This window comes from Quercus suber, unplaced genomic scaffold, assembly GCF_002906115.3.
Source record: "Quercus suber isolate HL8 unplaced genomic scaffold, Cork oak 2.0 scaffold_970, whole genome shotgun sequence".
Classification (NCBI taxonomy): domain Eukaryota; kingdom Viridiplantae; phylum Streptophyta; class Magnoliopsida; order Fagales; family Fagaceae; genus Quercus; species Quercus suber.
This window is the reverse complement of record NW_027070389.1, coordinates 88,111-109,556: the sequence shown is the minus strand read 5'-3', so window position 1 is coordinate 109,556 and position 21,446 is coordinate 88,111. Positions and strand designations below refer to the sequence as shown.

The window sequence follows — 21,446 nt, the reverse complement described above, 5'->3', positions numbered from 1 at the left end:
GTTTAAGAATCAATATAATATCTTGATATATTGCAAATAAGGAATAGAATAAAATAAATGAAATATCAACTTAAACTTCGTCAAAATGAATTAGTGTGTTTATAATCTGTATAAGATTTCACATTGTATTTGTGGAACTTCTGCTTTAGTTGTGTCGGCTCTAATAATTTTATATTATGTGATTTCTAAGAAGCATATTGCTTTGAGGGAGAAAGTTTTCAAGCGAGTTCCAGTTGAAGTATCTTTTCCCTTCCTTTCCAGACCATACGCTACTTACAGAGCGGTGCATTTTGACAAATAGGTTTCTTGATTCTTTTCTGATTTCAATAATAATTTGTGGAATAAGGATTTTGGTGTAGTAGCATAACAAACAAAGAAGATAGCAGCAAAGCTTTGTTTATTTGTCAAACTTCAATAGTAATGGAATCCAATTCCAGTTTCACTGGATCCAAACCAAATTTTTTACCATATTAAGTTGTGGTTGTGACTTGTGTAAAACAGCTAGCGATTTTCGAATCACGTAATGGCTTGTGTGTACCAGTGGTACTCGTAAGATTCCTATTTTTGGAGAAAATGAGAGCAACGAAAGGTTGGGAATATGATCCCAAACATCAAATCACTTGGAAAATATGGGATTTCTCATTGATCAGGAATCTTAGCCAAACTTCCTCAATCACTCTAGCTACTAATGAAAGTTAGTTTCACACAAGGATCACGCAAAGGTGCTCCCTGAATTTTAATTGCACCATCCTTACTATATTGTTTCTATGGTCTCTTCAATCTTCTCAGTTGTCAAATAAATAGGAGGCTTCCCAAGCCCTCACAGAGCACTGCTTTCCACTGTCACTCAACCAAAGCTAACACCAAACTCATTCAAATTTTACATAAACATCTATGGAGAACAATCAAGATAGCTCAAAATCTACAGGTGCGTGTGAGAAAATCCGCGGTGCAATGAGTGATTGTCCAATTCGTCGCTTCTTAAGTCGCCAAAGAGATTCTAGTCCTGCCTCCCCTATTCCAAATCCTTCACTCCCAACCCATAATCATCAAGGGAGAACCATTGATATCCAAACCACACTGGCTGCTCATGAACATCCCAAGTTGGTAGAAGGTTCCCAACACCTCAAAGCTCATGAAAAGACCAAGGCAGATGAGGTTCCTATTGAGTTTGATTATTCTGGCCTGCATTCTCCAATTGTGAAAGGGAGGTCAGCAACACCATATTTGCCTATTCAAAACATCAATCCAGTGAGAAAAATTTCTCCAACGAAAGAGAATAACTTTAAACCACCCCTTGTTCCAGTGCAAGAGAACCCCATGCTTAAGAGACAAAATAATGGCCAAGGAGTCAAGGGTACTTCAGAAGTTGAGGAGAAGCACAAGCCCAAGTTAGAGGCACCTGCAAAAGCACTGAATGGTGAGGGGAAACATCATGGTGTGAACATGGAGCAACAAGTTAAAAAAGAAGGTGAGAATCGAGGAGTAGATAATAAAACATTTTCTGATTACATTAATCGAGCAAAGAAGATCATCAGGACTGTCACAAATGTTGGTGGCAGGCACAATACCTCTGGACATGATGATGCTTATGATACAAAGAAAAAGGATCATGCTAATGATCATTTTTCGGAATATATTAATCGTGCCAAGGTGAAGATCAGAACTACATCAGGTATTGGAAATGGAAGGAATTAACGTTTCCTTCAAACTAGAGTAAGACCATTTCAAATGAACCGAAGAGCCTCTACTATTACTACATAAAGGCCTTGGACTCTTGGTGAATGATGTTGGTTTGGTTTTCTTCCCGGTTGCATTCTTGTGCTTGGGCTTAAGCCTACTCTGTCTATGGCTCTGTCTTTCTCTCAGGTTTTATCTTCTTGGAAGCATATTATGTTAAATAATTTGGTTTGGTTCTTCCTATTTGTTATGCCTTATTTTATTGCTTTATCAGTGTATTGTACTGAATCCTTGATAATATGTTACATATATTTGGATCTGCCAATATATTATAGTATTCTTCCAAATGGTTTGTGTATTTCTGTTTCATTGGATTTCATAACCCAAAATATGTTATTTTTAGATAATGTCAGCATGAGAGGTATAAAAGTGAGGGCCGATAGAAGAGCAATCCATTAAGATCTATGGTAGGAGGGAACATATATTGAAGATAAAGCTGCAATGTAAAAGTAGATTATTTTGAAACTGCTCAAATTCGAGCATGATTCATCAACGCAAGTAATAGCTTCCCGCAGAATTAAGCCAAGGATATACAAACAGCAGGATTTTTTTTTTTAAACTTCTTACTATTAAAAGTAGTGCTCACAAATCTCATGATAAGTACTCATAAATTCATAGTGAACTTCAATAGGAGCTTTTCTTCAAGCAATAACACGTTGGTTTAGTTGCTACTAGAGCCATAAAGTATTATCTAAATTGATTTTTCTTTTTTTTTGCTGACAATAAGCTCCAATTGCATCATAGGAATTACAAAAAAAATGGTTCTTTTTCTTTCGTGTACTTATAGCTATTGGCATCAATTTTTTCATTTTGATCATTTATGCGATTCATGGATTATACCTATTTGCACAGATTCATGGATTATACCTATTTGCACAAATACCTCGCTGATTCCCACTCGTTAATACATAGTGCCCAATAAGCACATCTTGGGTTGGTAGGAAAATGGGATTCCCAATAGCTGGAGGCAATAGATTGCACACACTCCCTTTCCCAAACAAATCAATAGGCTGAGCACTTCACTTTGATTTATTGGATTTGTTGCTAAAATATCAGTATTAAACATGAAACAAAGAAACTCATATATGTTTCCCCTTCAGAATTTTAGAACCCTTGCAAAGGATAATATTGCCAGTCCATTACATGATATATAGCATTGTTCAACCAATAAAGTACAGGATCCAAAACCTTGGGACACAGTTTTCTACTTTCTTTCAATTCACTTGACAACATAAAACAAAAAAGACACTTTTTATCTCCATAAAACAAAACAAAAAAAAAAAAAAAGATACTTATTGCTCACAAAAAAAGATCAATCTAATCAGATCAGGTAATGTCAATTACGAATTGTCCTTCAACGCAACTAAAATTGATCCATGATTGGAAAAAAAAAGAAAAAAAAAGAATACAAACATATAATGATCAGAACAAGCTAAGAACACAAATAAATTTGTGATCAAAATGAAAACTAAGGCACCCTATAGCGACACATTGGACACATATTACTCTTCCCTAGCCACTTAAAAATGCAGTTTTGATGATAGGTATGTGAGCATGGCATTTTTCTAGCTTCCGACTCGACACAAAACTCATCCAAACACACTGCACACACCTCACCAGCCAAGCCCACCATCCCTTTTTCAATCTTCACCACCTCCAATCCCATTTTTGATTCTTCACTCGCTGGCCTCACTCCCTCTTCATCATCATCATCATCAGAATCTTCCATTGTCATGAAATAAGTATGACGGTGAGTAAAACGACCTCCATGAAAACGATTGCGATGAGCACTAAAACGAGGGTCATAATCCATATCCATGTAAACAGGACTAACGATACCATCATCATCATCATCATCTTGTTCTTGTTCTTCCACTTCAGCAATATTGTTTGAAATGGTTTCATTGGGTGGTGTTGTTCTCTCTAACGGCAAGTCAGAGAGAACAGAATTTGAAGGTGGCGAGGAGTTTTGGACTTCAAGAGACGAAAAAATCTCTTCTCCTTGTGCATTCAAGGCAAATAACGACATGTTATATTGCCAATTTGGCGGCGGCGGTGGTGGCAATTCTTGCACCAAATCCAATGCATTAACATTCTTGTTATCGGCTTGTTAGTAGTACTACTAGACATGTTTTTGAAGAATATACTGATATAAAAGAGAGACTGATCAACAAAAATGAATTGAAGAACGAGAAAACTAGAAAAAGGATATTGTGAATAACAACAATGACGGAGATCTAGACTTGGGAGAGTGAGAAAGTCGGCTTATATATAGAGAGAGAGAGCAAAACAAATTGGTGTAGGGTAAAAACAGTTTTATCCTAGCTAGGGTTTATTTATTCTTTGGCTCCAAGAATACTGAAATACCCATATTTTTTTTTTTTTGGTATCGTTTGTTAAATTCAAAAATCAAAATGGGCAATTGCCTGAGATCCCAAGTGGAAAAAAAAAAAAAACCCAATTTTTTTAAAATGAAAAAAAAAATTATATTTTTATATCAATTCAAAATAAGATAGATCTCACATGCATCTATTGCTTTTTTTTTTTTTTTTTTTTTTTTTTTTTTTTTTTTTTTTTTTAAAGTAGCAGACGTGGAAGGATGAAGCCAGTGTTTTTATTTCAAGTATGTACCCCAAAAAAAAAAAAAAATCATCCTTTAAAAAATGAGAGTTATACAAAGATATAAATTAATACATACACACATATAATAATAATAATAATAATAATAATAATAATAATGTTTATTAAGTGTTAAAAAATATAAATAAAAAGATAATAATTATTTACTAATCCCTTTCAAGTTAATCATCTATAAAAAGATAATAATTAAGATGTACCAATTTTTTTATTTATAGAAATATCCCTTATATTGTTAATAAAATTGTGTTTATATCCTATTTGGCCTCTAATTTTAAACCCAATATATATATATATATTTTAAATCCTAAAAAAAAAAAGAATCAAACTTGAGAACCATAAAAAAGAAGAAGTTAAATTAATGACTATGATGATGAGAGAAAAATATAACTTTAAGAAGACACAAAAATGAAAAATCAAACACTATTTTGATATGAAAATAGCACATTTAATTTGATGCTATTAGAATTACTCAACATTATGTTATACTAGCAAAATTACATAATTTGTTATTTTTTCTCTTAATTATATCAACTCAAACATATGTGCATATTTTCTTAAGTACATGCAATATGTAAATTTTTTTGTTTTAAAGATAATGTGTGGGTTCCATATCAATTAGATATAGAGTTAAACATCTAGGTTCTTATAGAAATGGCTATTTTCTTAAGCAAAATTGACCATACCAGCACTCTTCGCTACATCTATGTAACGCTCCTCCAATGTGTCATGGATGCCCCCTCTTGAGATGCATAGCAAGTTAAAATAAGACCTTTTTCAAAGCTTCATTTACTTCATGCAACTTTCCAATTTCCTCCAATTTTTTGGACCAAGAAAGCATCAGCTAAATCTCAACTGGTTTAGGAAACTTTGGGGCAGAGAACCAAAGCCACCATATTTTGAATCATAAATTCCAGAGAGCTATGATAGAGCATGAGATATAACATTAATAATCAAAGAAGGAAATAATAATATTATAAAATTTGTTAGCCAAAAAATTGGATTTTGTGCTTATGATTTATAGAGGGACTAAAGAACAAGTTTCTCCCTTTTAAACCAAAAAAAAAATCAGGACGATGACGGTTGAATGCAGAAAAACTTATAATTTCCAACTCGGCAAACCCACAATAAAAGATAAGCCTGCCTATGCAATCATACTCTTAGACATACCATAAAATGATAGTAAGATAAGCCCCACCTATGCAATTACCACCTTAGTCATAGAATAAAAAAAAAAAAAAAAAGCAGATCTCATTATGATAAAACCTTACTTGCTCTTTAATGACAGGGCAATCTAACAAATATTCATGCCATTTTTCAGCGAATATACTTAAATATTATTACCCTGCCGTCAACATTGAAAATAGTCTGAAAGCGAATTAAAAAAGAAAAAGAAAACTAGCATCACATATTTAGGGGCTGCTTTTCTATAGGTGTTATAGGCACTGGTATGCGGAGGCGTTAAATACTTAAATTCTTTCTAATCTGTGCGTCTTTGTGCAAAATCCACAGTACGTAAAACTTAGATGAACTATCATCTAATACTTTCAAAAAGAAAAAAAAGTAGTCTTAGATGACAATATACAATGCCTTCAGTGAGACTAATGTAGTCATAATTTTCTACACAACGCTAAGAGATTAAAAAAAAAAAAAAAATTATATCTCGATCTGTAAAACAAAACAAATATAAGAAACATACTTTTTGCTCACAAAAAGATGTATCCAATTAATCAGATCAGGTAAGTTTAACTACAAATTTTCCTCATACACAACTAAAAAGCCTTAAAAGGCATACAAGTTAATCCATGTTTGTACCCAAAAAAAAAAAACAATAGAAGACTGCATAAATGATCAGAAGAAGAAGCTAGAAGCACAAATTAATTTCTGATCAAACTCAAACCTAAGGCAACCTGTAGCGACACATTGGACACATGTTACTCCTCCCCAACCACTGAATAATGCAGTCTTGATGATAGGTATGTGAGCATGGCATACGCCTAGCTTCAGAGCCAATAGAAAACTCATTCAAACACACTGCACAAGCCTCACCAGCCAAATCCACCGACCGTTCTTCAATCCTCACTACCTCCAATCCCATTATTGATTCTTCACTCGCTGGCCTCACTGCCTCTTCATCACCCTCCTCCTCCTCATCATCATAATCTTCATCATCCATGTAATCCAACCAACCAGCATCATCATATTCTTGTTCTTCCCCGACAGCATTGTCTGATATGGTTTCAATGAGTGTTATTGTTGTCTCCGTCTCCGTCTCTGTCATGGGGTGTGACTCTCCCGTAGTAATGTGAAACACAAAGTCAGAGAGTCTTGAAGACGAGGATACAAGAAATTCAAAAACAACCTCTTCTCCCTGTGAATTTAGACCAATGAGAGGCATGTAAACTTGCAAATCTGATGGTGGTAGCAATTGTTGCATCGATGCATTAACGTTCTTGCCATTGAATTGTGCTTCACTAGTACTAGACATGTTGTTGAAGAATACTAATAAAGAGAGACTGATCAACTTGAAGAACGAGAAAGCTAGAAAAGCGAAACTATGAAATAACAACAACGACGGAGTTTCAGACTTGGGACTTGGGAGTATGACTGTGAGAGAAAGTGGGCTAATGGGGAGCTATATATATAGAGAGTGAGGGTTAAAAAATTGCTGTAGAGTTTTTCCTTTCCGAATTTGAAACGGTGAAACCAGTTCTATGACTCCTATCCTAGTCCTAGTAGTAGTAGGGTTGTGTAGTAGCATACTGCAAAAACGTTTTTTTTAAAAAGTTTTGCAGAATAATAATAATAATAAAAATAAGCCTCTCACCTAGCACAATTTTGTTTTTTGTTTTTGTTTTTTTAACGACCGGTCAATAGAATATCTTGATAATTTGTCCTTCCAATATATTAAAAAAATTACTCAATTTTTTTCTATCCAAATTAAAATTAGAATTAATAGTTCTCAGAAAATTTTGGGTCCGTTTAGTAATATTGTTCAAGCAATATTGTTTATATTTTTTGAAAATACATGCGGGTAAAAAAGTATACAAAAATACGTATAATATTGTTTAAACACTGAAAACTGTTATTTAAACAACGGTAACAAACAGAACCTTTATTATTAAAATCTATTATTCATACCTAAAATCCTAAATATGGCCAAAAGAGACTTAGAATATCTCAAACTGTGTATCCACATATTTGTGCAATATGTTTTTCCCTATTAAGAAAGATAAATAGAGGTTACATCAAGCAAAGGAGACGGAAGATGAAAATTGGGGTGGTTGATGAATAGCAAAATATATGATTTTTTTTCCTCCTCATTATATAGAAGGATCTCTTATCAACTAATTAATTATCAAACCCTTTATCAAAAAATCATTATCAAAGCCACCCTTTTTTTTTTTCTTTTTACTCCTTAATTTATTTTTAAGAGTGACATTTATAGAGAAAATAAGTTTATTTTATATTTTATGATTTATGGTATGAAGAGTTTTTGTATTACTTTTATTTTAAGTGAATTTAAATTTTATATTTGCTTTTGTAGTTTAAGGATGTTATTTGTTTTTATTTATTTATTTATTTTTTAATTTTTAATTTTTAAATGTTAAGTGAAGTTGTAATAGTGCTTTGATAAATTAGGTCCAATAGATGAGTAGAACTTATATAAAAATAATAGACTATTTTTCGAATGTATGTATCATCATTTCTTGAAGATTACTAACAATACTTGTTACAATTGTTTTATGAAAATAATTTTTTAATAAAAAATTAAAATTAATTAAATCCTATATAAGATTTACTATGTCGCAAGAAAAATTAAGTAATTAATCATATTATCAATTAAAAAGAGAATTTAGCACACAATGAAAAGTAGCAATATATGGGTGATCGAATATATTCAAATTTAGAAAAAAAAATAAAAAGGATCCAATTACCTACTACTTATAAGGTGGTCCCGCCAAGATTGATGTGTACGTGCTCTCATTGATCTGGGTACACAAAATTGGAACCATGTACTTATTGATGAGATTTTTCTCGTGTGTGATGTTTCTATTATAAAGAGTATTCCGTTTTACAAATAAACTCATCGCCTCCTTCCTTCATGAAGCTAGAGAGAAGGCCTAAGGATCTGCTAATCTGGAATAGAAATGTTAGGGGGAGTTCTTGGAAAAAAATGCCTATTATACATTGCAACAAATACAATATATAGCTATGTTGGGGGAGTCTTCAAATGCTATTGTATGATTAGGCAAATGTGCAAAGGGCAAAAACAGTCCCTCAAGAAATAAAGAGAGCTTGTTAATCGTTGGGGAAGACCAATCTCTACTCTTCAAAGGAAAAGGTGCGAAAAATTACGATAACTCAACAAAATCTCATAACATTTTTATAATTTTCTTGTTGTGAATTGTGGTGAATCCCGATATAATCTATTTATATTTTATTTTGACTTACGATGAGTTAATGACTCAATTTATAATGAAAATATAATGAAAGATCAACCAAATTTCATTATTAAATAATAAAAAAAGTCTTTTTTTCCCCTTGGGCTGAGCTTAAAAACTTCAAAATTCAAATCATAGATGGTGTGTAAATTGGTTAATTTTCCACATTGCTCCTTCTGTTTAATCAAACAATTAAACAAACAAAGAATACAGAAGGGCAGTTTGGTAATCATATAAGATTCAAAATACAGTACTATTTGTTAGTCGTTATGGAGTGCATAAAACAACCAAACCATGGACACGCTTCCGAGCTTGTTGCCGCCATTCCAACCGCTGCTGCTCTCTCATTCCCAAAAAAGGAAAACCAAAATAAATATCCTATTTATGCATCGAAATCCAATCCCTCTCAAGAAATCAAATCTCACCCACCCCAATAAAAAAAGAGCATTCACAGGGGTGGCCAAATCTCCAGGTATTTCTATTTCCTGAGAATCTCCTGTGTCTCTTTTTTTTTTTACATTCTGTTTGTTTCCAGGGCAAATAAGGGAAATTGAATGAAAATACGATATGGGTTTTCTTTGGGGGGCATGAATATGATAAGAACGAGAAAGACTAGTCTTGTGAGACTTACAAGTTGGGAGCTTTTCATGTTTTTGAAACCAGGGCTATATATAATAAAACAGAGGGGCCAAAGTTTTCTGATTTTATTTTCTTTTATTATCAAGCTGGTTTTTTTTTTTTTTTTTATTGTAAAAAAAAAAAAAAAAAAAAAAAGGTTTTGTGCGTGTAGGGTTAAACTTAGGTATAGTTGCTTAGGTAATGTATCTTAGGTACTCTAATTAAATTTAACGTGATAGCTGTATTGATTAATACAGAAAAAATAATGGTATCTACTCAAAGGACAATTAAATTCAACCATGTAATTTGTTGGTCAATGCAAACACAATGCTTAATTTTATTGAAGGGAATTTAAGGGCTTGTTTGAATTGAGAGGGGAGGGAGAGAGAGTAGAGTAGATTAGAGTTAGCTGAAAATAAACTAATTTTGGGACAATTTTACTTTACTCTACTTTACTCTCTCTCTCCTTCTCAATCCAAATAAGGGCTCGTTTGGATTGAGAGGAGAGAGAGAGAGGGAGAATAGAGTAGAGTTAGCTGAAAATAGGTTAATTTTGGGCCAATTGTACTCTGCTCCACTTTATTTTCCCTCCCTTCCTCTCAATATAAATGGACCAAAAGATACAATACCTAAGGAATTATACCTAATTTTTACCTCTCTCTCTATATATATATATAGCCATGGCCTGCCATAAATTTGATAAGTCACACATTACAAAGCTATGACTACAAGAATTTTACAACTATCATTCAGTGACTATGAAAAATTTACCCACAATCCAGCACATGATATTTCTTCTAAAGATTTGAACCAACCTTATAATACACACACACATATGAAGGAAGAATGATGGTCGTATTACTATAGTTCTGCTTCTCTGGTGCAAAATTTCCAATATGTCCTGGTTGTTATAAGCGAATGGAATGACAAAGATAGTTTATATTCTCTGACTGTAGATTGCAAATTTGTAACTTATGTCCCTTCTATTCCAGCCAAAGAAAGAGGATTTCTTGATTTATATTATGCGGCACCTTTTTGTTGTTGTTGATTTTCTTGTTTCTGTGTTACCTCGTACAGCATTTTTCCTATACTGAGCATAAATCCAAAATTTGGTGAAATAAGCTGGAGAAACTGGTTGTTGAGGGAAAAATGAGCTTTGAAAAATTTTAGTTTGGAGTTTGGATAGTAACTCTTGCATTATTACTTGAGTAATATACCCTGGAGGCTGGAGGATATCAACTCTTACATAATAACTTTTGGTATCAAAGTAAAAACTCACTGAAACATGCATTGTGGCATTGGGGTTGAATAAATTTTAGATAGTAAAATCTAACATGTGGTATCTTAGTACCATATATCTCACAACTATAGCTCCTTGGGAGTTAGCAACTGAGATGTTCCTTTTTTGTTTATGCTGAATCTAGCAGATCAATAATTTTCAAGGAAACAGATGGCCACTCTTCAAGATATTTGTGTTGCAGCTGCTATTAATATTCTGTCTGCATTTGCATTTCTTGTGGCATTTGCAATATTGCGGCTACAACCTGTCAATGATAGAGTTTACTTCCCAAAATGGTATCTCAAGGGTTTAAGAAGCAGCCCAAAGAGCTCTGTGGCTTTAGGCAGATTCGTCAACTTGGATTTCAAAATGTACATGAGGTTTTTGAATTGGATGCCTGCCGCATTGAAGATGCCAGAACCTGAGCTTGTTGAACATGCAGGGCTTGATTCTGCTGTATATATTAGGATCTACCTTCTTGGGTGAGTTTATAGTTTATAGTTCCTGTGAATTTGTATCTCTGTATTTTCCACTGTGCATGGTATCCTAATCCTTGTGACTACTCTTTTTTTTCCTTTTAATTATGTTATCACTAATACAGAGCTGACTTAGTTTTGTGTGTGTGTTAAAATTCTTGATGGGTTATGCAATTTAAAGCAGACACATATTAACAAATGACTGCGCTATTACTTATTGATTTTGTTCTTTACTTTTGATGCATCAACTAATTTGAAGACTCCTTTTTTTTTTTTTTGCAGTTTGAAAATTCTTTTCCCTATAACCATTCTTACTCTTGTGGTTTTGGTACCCGTAAACTGGACTGGGAAGACACTAGAATTAGCAAAGTTTAAGAATCTTACATTTAGCAATATCGACAAGCTTTCAATATCCAATATTCCTACAGGATCGAAAAGGTGAGAAATGATTTAGTTCCACAAACATGTATATATTCAGTTTAGATTCTCAATTTGTATGTTTTTTTCTTATAGGCTTATAAGCTTTTTTCAGTTATTTTGTAAAGCTGTGTAACAATTCTCTCCCTTGCAGATTTTCTGTTTTCTTATTTCTGATAATTAAATTTTCTTGACATTATTTTTCTTCAAGTAATAAGGGCTAAAAGTGATAATTTCATTATGGTTCAGTGGAATGAAGGTGCATAATTCTTTTCACTATTAAATCTAAAAATCGAATGGAATTATATGATTTAGAATGCTATTTCTACTAAGTTTGACATAGTTTGAAATATCTCAAACTTTTTATACCTACATTACTTGTACTACTTGTCGTCACTACTGATGGAAAAACTTATCGAAGATTGAAATCATAGAACTGTTCATAATTTAAGTTTCCATATTGAAATATGGTATCCTGGAGGAACCTTCTTGAATGTTGATTTCTCATGAATGGTACAAAACACCATTAACAGCTCTTATCCTAATTTTAAGCATAATCTTGGGTTTTCTCAATTTAGTGAGTGAGTACTTGAGTTTGTCTCGTTGATTTCTTTGAAAAATATGTTCTTCTGTTTTTGTTTGTTTTTTATTTTTTTTATTTTTTACGTAGTCCAATTTGGAAATGTTGGTCCATACTGCTAAGAAATTTTGTGTTATTCTCTTCCAGGTTTTGGGCTCATCTTGTAATGTCGTATGTCTGCTCATTTTGGACATTCTATGTTCTTTACAAGGAATACAAGAAAGTAGCTACCATGAGGTTGGAATTTTTGGCATCTGAATGTCGTCGTCCAGATCAATTCACTGTAAATTTTTAGAAACTTGTCTTACATTATGGTTTTTTCTGTTTCTTCAGGCTTGTAGACATATTCTATAAGGAGCAAATTAAGATTAATCGAATAATCAAGTCCTATGATTCATAGAATAATTACATGTATGGAAATATTAATTAATAGGAGAGATACTATAGCCTCTTATCATAGATGAATATTAGTAAATGCTAAACCTTCAATCCAAGTTCAATCTTTATCTGATTATGGGACTTATCCATGTTGATCTATTGTGGAAAATGTAGAATTTCATAGAGAAACATTCACTTGTGCACAATGATATCAGATAAACTAATCTCTTGCATTTTATTAATAGTTCTTTAAATTACCCTTATAATGCTTCAAAAGTTGAGGGCTTATCTGAAACCTACACTCCAACACATGGATAAAAAGTGCCAGTCTTTAAAAAGTGAAATACCATATTATTCAAATGGAGTTGTTCACAAGTGATTAGAATGTTTTTTTGCTTTCCTGTATCATATTATCTCTCCATGAATTTATACCATCGATTTAAAAAAAAAAAATTATTCAGTCAAACAGTAAAAAATTCCACGTAAGATTACAGACTACTAATAACGCATCTAAAGATTTAAAGAAAAAAATTATTTGTCATCATTGTTCTGGTTCCAGATATCAATCTTCTGCATGTATGGCATATAACTCCATTTTAATGACAGGATTAAAAATAAAAATAAAAATAATTTTTCCTGATTTAATTCAGTGGTCCATTTGAATTAGAATACATGAAAACTTGCAAACACTTACATAGCTCTCTCTCATGTATGTGTGCATACTTGCTCATTAATTTGTAGCATATAGCCCTTGTTTTACCTATATTAAACCATACCTTGTGAAATTTTGTTTAATGCAATCTCAACTATCAAAGAGTCTCATTAAAATGTTGCATTTGTATACCATACACTTCAAAACTTGTTGTGAGAACTTCATCATATACCTTCACATATAGCTGGCCAACCAATTTATTTATTGGTGACAAAGATGCTCCTAATTTGGTATCTGTTAGAATAATGGTTAAATGATTAAATTCACCATTTGCTAATAGCTTAAGGTTTTGGGACAATTGAGAATTTATCATATATCAAAGCAGGTGGCCCTAAGTTTAAACCCTATCTCCACTCTACCTCCCAATATAAAAGTTAAAAATTCCATTTTTTGGGGCCCATTTATTTAGGGAGAGTTTGGGCCAATATGTGAAGGGGAGTGTTAGAATAATATTTAAATGATTAACTTCACAATTTCCTAATAGCTTAAACTTTTGGAAGAATTGGTAATTTAATAGTCATTCTATATTCTTGCCACTAGCATATCTGAAGAAAAATGTGTATGTGTGTCCATTTGTTGCTCCCATTAGCATTTTCTTATATACGAATTACATTTTAGCCTTCTGTTTATGATATTGACTCTTAAGTCCTTTTGCAGGTTCTTGTGAGAAATGTTCCCCCAGATCCGGATGAATCAGTCAGTGAGCACATTGAACATTTCTTTTGCGTAAATCATCCTGATCATTATCTGACACACCAAGTGAGTAACTGTATCAAATTCTGTTAATAGTTTGACTGGTGCAGGCAGTAGCATATAGTTACGTGAAGCTCCATGTATTTTAATTTTTGTAGGTTGTACACAATGCAGTTAAGCTTGCAAAATTGGTTGAAAAAAAGAATAGCTTTCAAAACTGGCTTGTCTACTACCAAAATAAGTATGAGAGAAATCCTGTGAATAAGCCTACTATAAAGGTACTTCTCTCCGAATGGTAAAATTTGGCTTTTGTTCTTGTTGAATTAGATACCTCTCTAATTGAGCCCCTTGTCTTACTTGCATAAAATGAAAATGATAATAAATTTCATAGTGATTTAAGACTCTTGAGTTCATCTGACATCCATTTATATATAGACAGGTTTCTGGGGACTTTGGGGAAGTAGAGTGGATGCTATTGACCATTACACTGATGAGATTGCAAAGTTGAGTGAAGAAGTAAGTCTTGATTTTGCACTGGCAAATGAGGTTTCGTGTCATCTTTCTAGATTCTTTTTTAACATTTAGTGTCCTATTTCTTGTAGGCTTGTTATTTTTCTGTAAGTACTTTATTCTTTTTTACTGTTATTATTGTTGTTACTGTGGCTTTGCTATTATTTGTTTTATGTCCTCTGCTTTGCCACCTAATTATTTGCTCATGTGATTGTGTTTACATGGTTAATAGTCTGCTTCATTCTCCCTGTGGATGGTAGAAAGTACATCCTTTTTTCAAACTCAGCTAGTATGTTTGTCATCATAAAGTACATGATGAGGCCTGATAACATTTTATGATAACATCTAAGAAAATTTAAGAGTAAATTAAAGAGTTGCCAGCATCATACTATAAAATATGGACAAATTCTGTTTTCTTACTAGTTTGGTTTAAATTATTGGAACTACAAATTTTTTTTTTTTTGGTGGGGGGAGATTGGGAATGGCTAGGTGTTAAGAATGTTTGAATAATGTCCCTGTTAACACAGGTTAGAGATTTGCAATTTTTCTTTAGTGGAAGAGTGTTACTCAGGTTATATTATGTTTACTATTTGAAAACACAGTCTTTGGAGAAGGATGACATTGACATATAAGAAGTGATAAAATAATGTTAAACCTTCTTAATACCTGTATATCTTCTTGACATATAATGATATAACAGAATGTGCTAATAATTAGCTATTATTATACATTGTTTATATTAGGCAATGCAGTCCTCATATCGATGCCTCTAGATCTTCTCTTCTTTTCTGAAAAATGAAACTGATAGATAAGGATGTTTCTCTTTTTTCTCCTTTAGATGTTTAACAATGTTACTTTCATTCAGGAAGATGCAGAAAGAGAAAGGGTAATTATTGATCCCAAGGCTATAGTTCCAGCAGCATTTGTTTCATTCAAAACACGATGGGGAGCAGCTGTCTGTGCTCAAACTCAGCAATCAAAAGACCCTACAATTTGGTTGACAGATTGGGCTCCTGAGCCACGTGATGTCTTTTGGGACAATCTTGCGATTCCATATTTTGAACTCACTATTCGTAGATTGCTTATGGCTGTTGGTCTATTTTTCCTTATTTTCTTCTTTATGATACCTATAGCGTTCGTTCAATCTCTGGCCAACATTGAGGGCATTGAGAAGGTTCTTCCTTTCTTGAAGCCACTAATAGAAAAGTAGGAACCTTTTCCTTCTATTATTAAATGCCTTCTTTCAGTATGTCAAACCCATTCTATTCTTGAATTGAATGAATCAATTTTTTTTAAATGCTATACTGAACCTCTTGGCTTTTACTGTGCTATTTTCTTGGTTTCATCATCAAACAAAATTGTGAGCTTTCCAAGCTAAAAGGAGAATCATGATATTATTATTATACTAATATTAGGGGGCACACTGCAACTATAAGTTAACAATATTGACAAATTTATGCTCATGTTTGAACTGGCTTTCTTATGGAAAGAATGTGGTAGGATGTAGACAAGGAGAAAGTGCATATTACTTAATGATTTCAATGTCTATATGTTTTATTCCTATTCATATGCTGAAATTTAGTAAAAATATACTTCTTTTATCTTCTTCTTATTTCCTACAGTATAAAAGCACATCAAATTTTCTTGTCGTGTGTATCAATTATAACTGAGGCTTGAAATCTTTGTGCAGGAAAGTTGTCACGTCTGTAATCCAAGGATTTCTCCCAGGCATTGCATTAAAGATATTTCTTATTGTACTTCCAAAAGTTCTTATGACTATGTCCCAAATAGAAGGATTTACATCACTCTCATCATTGGAGAGGAGATCTGCTCAAAAATATCATCTATTCATACTAGTTAATGTGTTTCTTGGAAGTGTTGTCACAGGAACAGCACTTCAGCAACTTCATCAGTTTATTGACGCCCCCGCTGGAGAGTATGTTGCTCCTTTATTTGCTCATTTGTAAAAATGGTCTAAGAACAAGTACATTATGTTACTTTTTATTCCTTTCCATCAACGCAATAGGAAAAGGACAGAATATAATATTTTGTTCGGCAAAGCATAGTTGAGATCAATATTTTGTGTCAAGAAGATCCCTTTGATCCTCAGTTTCCATTTGAAACATTTTCAGAGAAATAAATCATAGACTACCCTGAATTAATGTGATTGAATATAATTTCCAAAGAGCTAAACTCAGGACCTGCTCTCTCCAAACTGCAGAGCATGCTTGTGTTCATAATATTCATATCTGGATTTATTTATGATGCAATGTGTTAATTACAATAAAATATTTATTGAAAAATATGAGTGCTTTATGCTTGCATTTTGAAGTCCTGGGATTCTTTCTAGTGTTCCTTTTCTTGTGCCATATCATTACAGATTGTCCTACTGAAAATGAGAATATAATCAAAGGTTCTGCTGCTCATGCAGGTTTGCCAAAACCATTGGTATGTCTGTCCCAATGAAAGCGACATTCTTCATCACCTATATAATGGTCGATGGATGGGCTGGGATTGCTGCAGAGATCCTCAGAATGGTTCCATTAGTTATATTCCACCTTAAGAACACATTTTTGGTTAAGACAGAGCAAGATAGGGAGCAGGCAATGGATCCTGGTTTTTTGAGCTTTGCTACTTCTGAACCTCGGATACAGTTGTATATCTTGCTGGGGCTTGTTTATTCTGTCATTACACCCGTACTTCTTCCATTCATAGTTGCCTTCTTTGCCTTTTCCTTTTTGATATTCCGTCATCAGGTACATCAAGATATAGGGTTGGCAGTCATCTTTAAATGTTTTAACACGTGTATAAATGCATCAAATAGAAGCTAGGATGTGGAGAAGATAAAAGCGGAAAAAAAAAAAAAAAATTCAAATGAATTTGTATTGAGAGTTAGTGCAATATGTTCACAGTTACTAGTTCATTTTTATTTTCACTTAACCCCTGGCAACTGACATGCCTCTCTTACGGTTTCAAGCTATAACATAAATTTCTATATTTATCTAACCAATCAACATTATACCTAATAGAATAATTCTTCATATGTTATGAGTTCTAGCATACTATTAAAAAAAAAAGCAGAAAATGTTGTGGCTCCCTATGTGGCAGTGTCACATTAGTCAAGTTGTAAGTGTAACCCTTAAATTATGCATTCCACGCACCTTGAAATGAGTGATACACATGCAATGACAACTTAACCGTGAAATGTTCTTTCAGTTCTGTAAATTTTCTTTAGCACATTTTGACTATTTATATTTTAATTTTCTTGGACCTTGAGTTGGTAAAACACAATAGACAAAATGTCCTGCAGAAACCTCATTATCTGATTGGTGTTACGGCTTTTGATTTCTTTTTGCAAGATTATCAATGTGTATGACCAGAAGTATGAAAGTGGGGCATCCTTTTGGCCAGATGTTCATCGGCGCATAATTATTGGCTTGATAATAGCTCAAATTATTCATATGGGATTGTTGGGTGCTTCAGGTGCTGACAAATCGACAACACCATGTCTCATTGCACAGCCGATTTTGACACTATGGTTTCATATATTTTGCAAGGGGCGTTTTGAATCTGCTTTTGTGAGATTTCCATTGCAGGTTAGTGAGGAACACATTTGGTGAAGAGCTATTTTTATACGTTAAGCTGTATTTGTCTTCCATCTTTATGAGATTAGTGGATTCATAAAATTATGGCAAAATTTTAGAAATGGATTTTTGATGAGTTCATTGACATATCCTGAAGTTGAGGTGTCAGCTTTATTCTGGTTTCTTTAAGTTTTTGTATTTGAAAAAAGGACCATTCTTATAATTTTTTATTAAATTAAATGCTAAAATCAAAACCAGCATTCTTTCACATGTTATTTTCTTTTTAGGACCGGCTGTGGAAAGAAGTCATGGTTTGAGGAAAGCCCAATCCTCCTATGAACTGTTTTGTATTCCAAACTTCTTCTGTTCTTTGTTAGATAGTGATAATACAGAACATAGATGGAAGATTGCCACATGTGACCTCCTATTCACAACTACCCATAAAAGAGTTCATTGTGTTCTAAATACAACACTACTTATGCTACACAACTTCGTAGACAATTCTACACAGTATTATAGGCACAAACTACCCCAACTCAAATAAACTTCAATTTATGCAAATAGGACACAGCTTGTGTCCAGTGCATTAGTGCACTGGACACGTTGGGAAACGAACACTTGTCCAAAACTGGACACGTGTCCAAAGCAACTGATGCACTGGACACAATCCCAACCTATACAAATAACCCTTACATGTTGGGACACATCACACATGGACATAGAACTTTCTGCATTGTACCTAGGGGAAACATATATGTACTTTCAATACTAAATAGAATGGGTGGTATGCATTCAAAAATCACTATATTTCTTATGAATGCCATTTACCCTGATACACCTGATGGTTTGCCCATGATGTCCTCATAAAGAGAATGTCTCTTGAACAATGTATAGCCTACCACCTTAGTATGAGCTACTGATGAAAAATATACAGGAAGCTGACTCTTGTTCTTTTTCCTTGGCCATAATTTTTTGAAAAGATTCTGTATAACATTTTTTTACAGGAGGCCATGGTGAAGGATACGCTTGAAAGGGCTACTGAACCAAACCTGAACCTGAAAACCTATCTTCAGGATGCTTACATACACCCAGTTTTCAAGGGCAGCAAGTTGGATATACCAGTAGTCATTGATGAAGAAGAGAACAATCCACTTGTTCCTACAAAGAGGACTTCTCGTCAGAGTAGTATTCATAGTTTTGATGTCAGTTCTGAAGCTGATCTTTGAGATATTAGGAAAGAATCATATAGTCATTCCATAAGCACAGGGATTCTAATAATCTTTTTCAATAATTGAATAGGTACATGATAAAAGTCACTCCTCATGAATGCTCATAAAGTGCGAAGTGACAGACAACTTTATAGAAAGCACAGTGGTATTGCCTCTTGAGAATTCCGGTAACCTCTTGACCAAAAATTTTCCCATTTTTAAATTTCAATGATATCATTTCTAGCAGAAAATGTGTTGAGTTTTTGGCATGCTAGAAAGCTAACTTCTCTGTGACAGCTTTGCTTTTACCAGGGAAATTATTTGCTGGCTTGAATTATTGTTTCTTCCAAGAAACCTGTGTAAGAACTACGAAGACTGTTTGAGGTTGTGCAATCTCTCAATTGGCATTCTGGTGGAATAGAAAGAGTAATTTGCATCCATTTTTAAAGCAGCTTGAGGGTCTATTCTGGTGGAATAGAAAGGGTCTTTTTTGAAAGAGTAATATGCAGATGCACATGACATGGATGGCCTAAAGAAAACTTTGTTCAGTGTACATCAAAGCAGCTTGAGGGTCTTTTAAGGTCATTTTGCCCAAACAAATGTAAACCTCAGATTTTTCTACTCTCTTTCTATAGATCATTCGTCTTTTGCCGAACTCATGTCTGCAATTCTTACATTAAGTGATGTCTTTAATTTAGAATGTGAAGCATGTCAGTTTCCATAGCTCTTTTTCAACTAGTGGTCATGGTCATCAGTCTCGATCCTTCAATGTTGACACACGGACATATATGTTCACTCCCACTCTTCTATGTTGAGTTTCCTTATTTTTATTGTATTTGTTGACAATTATTTTCAAATGACACGTTTGTTTTTATTGAAATAAGGATCCAAGTCATCTCATATTGTTTCTAAATTTTATTGAGAAATCTTTATTTAGTTTGATAATCCCATTAAGATTCTTCAATTTGGTAATGTATTACGATAAATCACAATCTGTTATAAATTCTTTTTTGGCCGATCGTCAAACTAGCTATGCACAAACCTTCAAATACAATGATGTTGCTGAACGAAAGTAGTGCTATTTGTTAGAAGTTTGCACCTTGTTCAATACCCAAGTTCTCAATCGACTTTGGGGTGATGTTCTCATTGCGTGCCATTTCATTAATTGTATGCCTTCTGCTATTCTGAATTATAAGTTTTCATTTTCTCTTTTATATCTTGATTACCAACCACTTGCTCATTTTGTGTTTTATACAGTGTTTCACCTTACCTGCACTCCTTTGTTGGTATTATATCCTCTATTTCTATTCCATCATCTTATAAGCAAGTCTTATCTTCATCCAGATTACATGTTATGGAAGAGGAAATGAGTGCTATTTATAAGAATCAAACAGTTTCTTTCTTGTTGGGTTTACACTGTTAAGTACTTTTCTGATGGATCTGTTGAGCACCTTAAGACACAATTGGTTGTCAAAGGGCACACACAAACATATGGTGTTGACCGTCTAGAGACCTCTCCAGTAGCCAGTCTCAATTTCGTTCAGATTTGCTTTCTGTTGGCATTTCTCTGACTCAAAGGAAATATGTCCTTGATCTTTTGTTTGAAATTGATCAGCTCTTGGGTTCTTATGTTGTTGATACTCCTATGGGCTCTACTGTTAAAATTGATTTTGAGCAAGGACAACTATATATTGATGTCAGTTGACACCGGTGCTTGGTTAGGAAGTTGATTTATCTTATTGTTACTTGTACTGAAATTTTTTATGCCGTTGTTGTGTTTAGTCAATATATACATGCTCCCTGTCAGCCTCATTATGAAACCTTTTTCATAACTTGTGTTACCTGAAGGGTGCTTTTGGCCATGGATTGCTAATGGGCCTTCTACTTCTTGTGACTGGTTTTAATACTGACTGGACTGTCATTCTCTTTGATAAGCTTTCTATCTCAGGTTATTTGATCCTTTAATTGAGGTAATCTTATTATTTGTCATAGTGAAAAGTATAATGTTATTGAGCGCTTTAATGTTGAAACTGAGTATAGAGCTATAGTTCATACTAGTTCAGAAATGTTTTGGGTTCATTCCCTCATTTAGGACATTGATGTTGATGTTCCTACTACTCTAGGGGTGTTAATTCGGGTTAGCATGTCGGATTCGTGTCGTGTCGAGGT

The 21,446-nt window shown here is 33.5% G+C and overlaps 4 protein-coding genes across 7 annotated transcripts; 2 read left to right on the top strand and 2 right to left on the bottom strand.

Moving 5' to 3' along the window:
• Positions 1–572: 572 nt before the first annotated feature.
• Positions 573–2,027, top strand: LOC111998756 (uncharacterized). Its single transcript, XM_024030846.2, has one exon. It carries the CDS (start codon positions 895–897, stop codon positions 1,696–1,698), a length of 804 nt encoding a protein of 267 aa, XP_023886614.2. The 5' UTR covers positions 573–894; the 3' UTR covers positions 1,699–2,027.
• Positions 2,028–3,208: 1,181 nt separating this feature from the next.
• On the bottom strand, positions 3,209–3,769 carry LOC136065437 (uncharacterized). The gene has a single exon (XM_065768601.1). It carries the CDS (start codon positions 3,767–3,769, stop codon positions 3,209–3,211), a length of 561 nt encoding a protein of 186 aa, XP_065624673.1.
• Positions 3,770–6,277: 2,508 nt separating this feature from the next.
• Positions 6,278–6,865, bottom strand: LOC111998776 (uncharacterized). Its single transcript, XM_024030873.2, has one exon. It carries the CDS (start codon positions 6,863–6,865, stop codon positions 6,278–6,280), a length of 588 nt encoding a protein of 195 aa, XP_023886641.2.
• Positions 6,866–8,524: 1,659 nt separating this feature from the next.
• On the top strand, positions 8,525–20,170 carry LOC111998757 (CSC1-like protein At4g02900). 4 transcript variants are annotated; one of them, XM_065768597.1, is made up of 14 exons: positions 8,525–8,722; positions 10,868–11,201; positions 11,478–11,633; positions 12,340–12,475; positions 13,940–14,041; positions 14,134–14,253; positions 14,411–14,491; positions 15,351–15,691; positions 16,176–16,421; positions 16,917–17,241; positions 17,845–18,081; positions 19,074–19,271; positions 19,369–19,465; positions 19,575–20,170. In XM_065768597.1, exons 2-13 carry the CDS (start codon positions 10,891–10,893, stop codon positions 19,393–19,395), a joined length of 2,280 nt encoding a protein of 759 aa, XP_065624669.1. In that variant the 5' UTR covers positions 8,525–8,722; positions 10,868–10,890; the 3' UTR covers positions 19,396–19,465; positions 19,575–20,170. The 4 variants fall into 4 exon arrangements, with proteins under 4 accessions (XP_065624669.1, XP_065624670.1, XP_023886615.2 ...); XM_065768598.1 differs by lacking the exon at positions 8,525–8,722 and adding an exon at positions 9,101–9,294 and having other exon boundaries at positions 19,590–20,170; XM_024030847.2 differs by lacking the exon at positions 8,525–8,722 and adding an exon at positions 9,101–9,294.
• The last annotated feature ends 1,276 nt before the right edge of the window (positions 20,171–21,446 follow it).

Coding starts and splice junctions, on each gene's coding strand:
- LOC111998756 (XM_024030846.2), top strand. CDS start 895: ATGGAGAACAATCAAGATAGCTCAAAATCTACAGGTGCGTGTGAGAAA.
- LOC136065437 (XM_065768601.1), bottom strand. CDS start 3,769: ATGTCGTTATTTGCCTTGAATGCACAAGGAGAAGAGATTTTTTCGTCT.
- LOC111998776 (XM_024030873.2), bottom strand. CDS start 6,865: ATGTCTAGTACTAGTGAAGCACAATTCAATGGCAAGAACGTTAATGCA.
- LOC111998757 (XM_065768597.1), top strand. CDS start 10,891: ATGGCCACTCTTCAAGATATTTGTGTTGCAGCTGCTATTAATATTCTG. Junction 11,634..12,339: donor ATTCCTACAGGATCGAAAAG/GTGAGAAATGAT, acceptor ATTCTCTTCCAG/GTTTTGGGCTCATCTTGTAA. Junction 16,422..16,916: donor ATTGACGCCCCCGCTGGAGA/GTATGTTGCTCC, acceptor CTGCTCATGCAG/GTTTGCCAAAACCATTGGTA.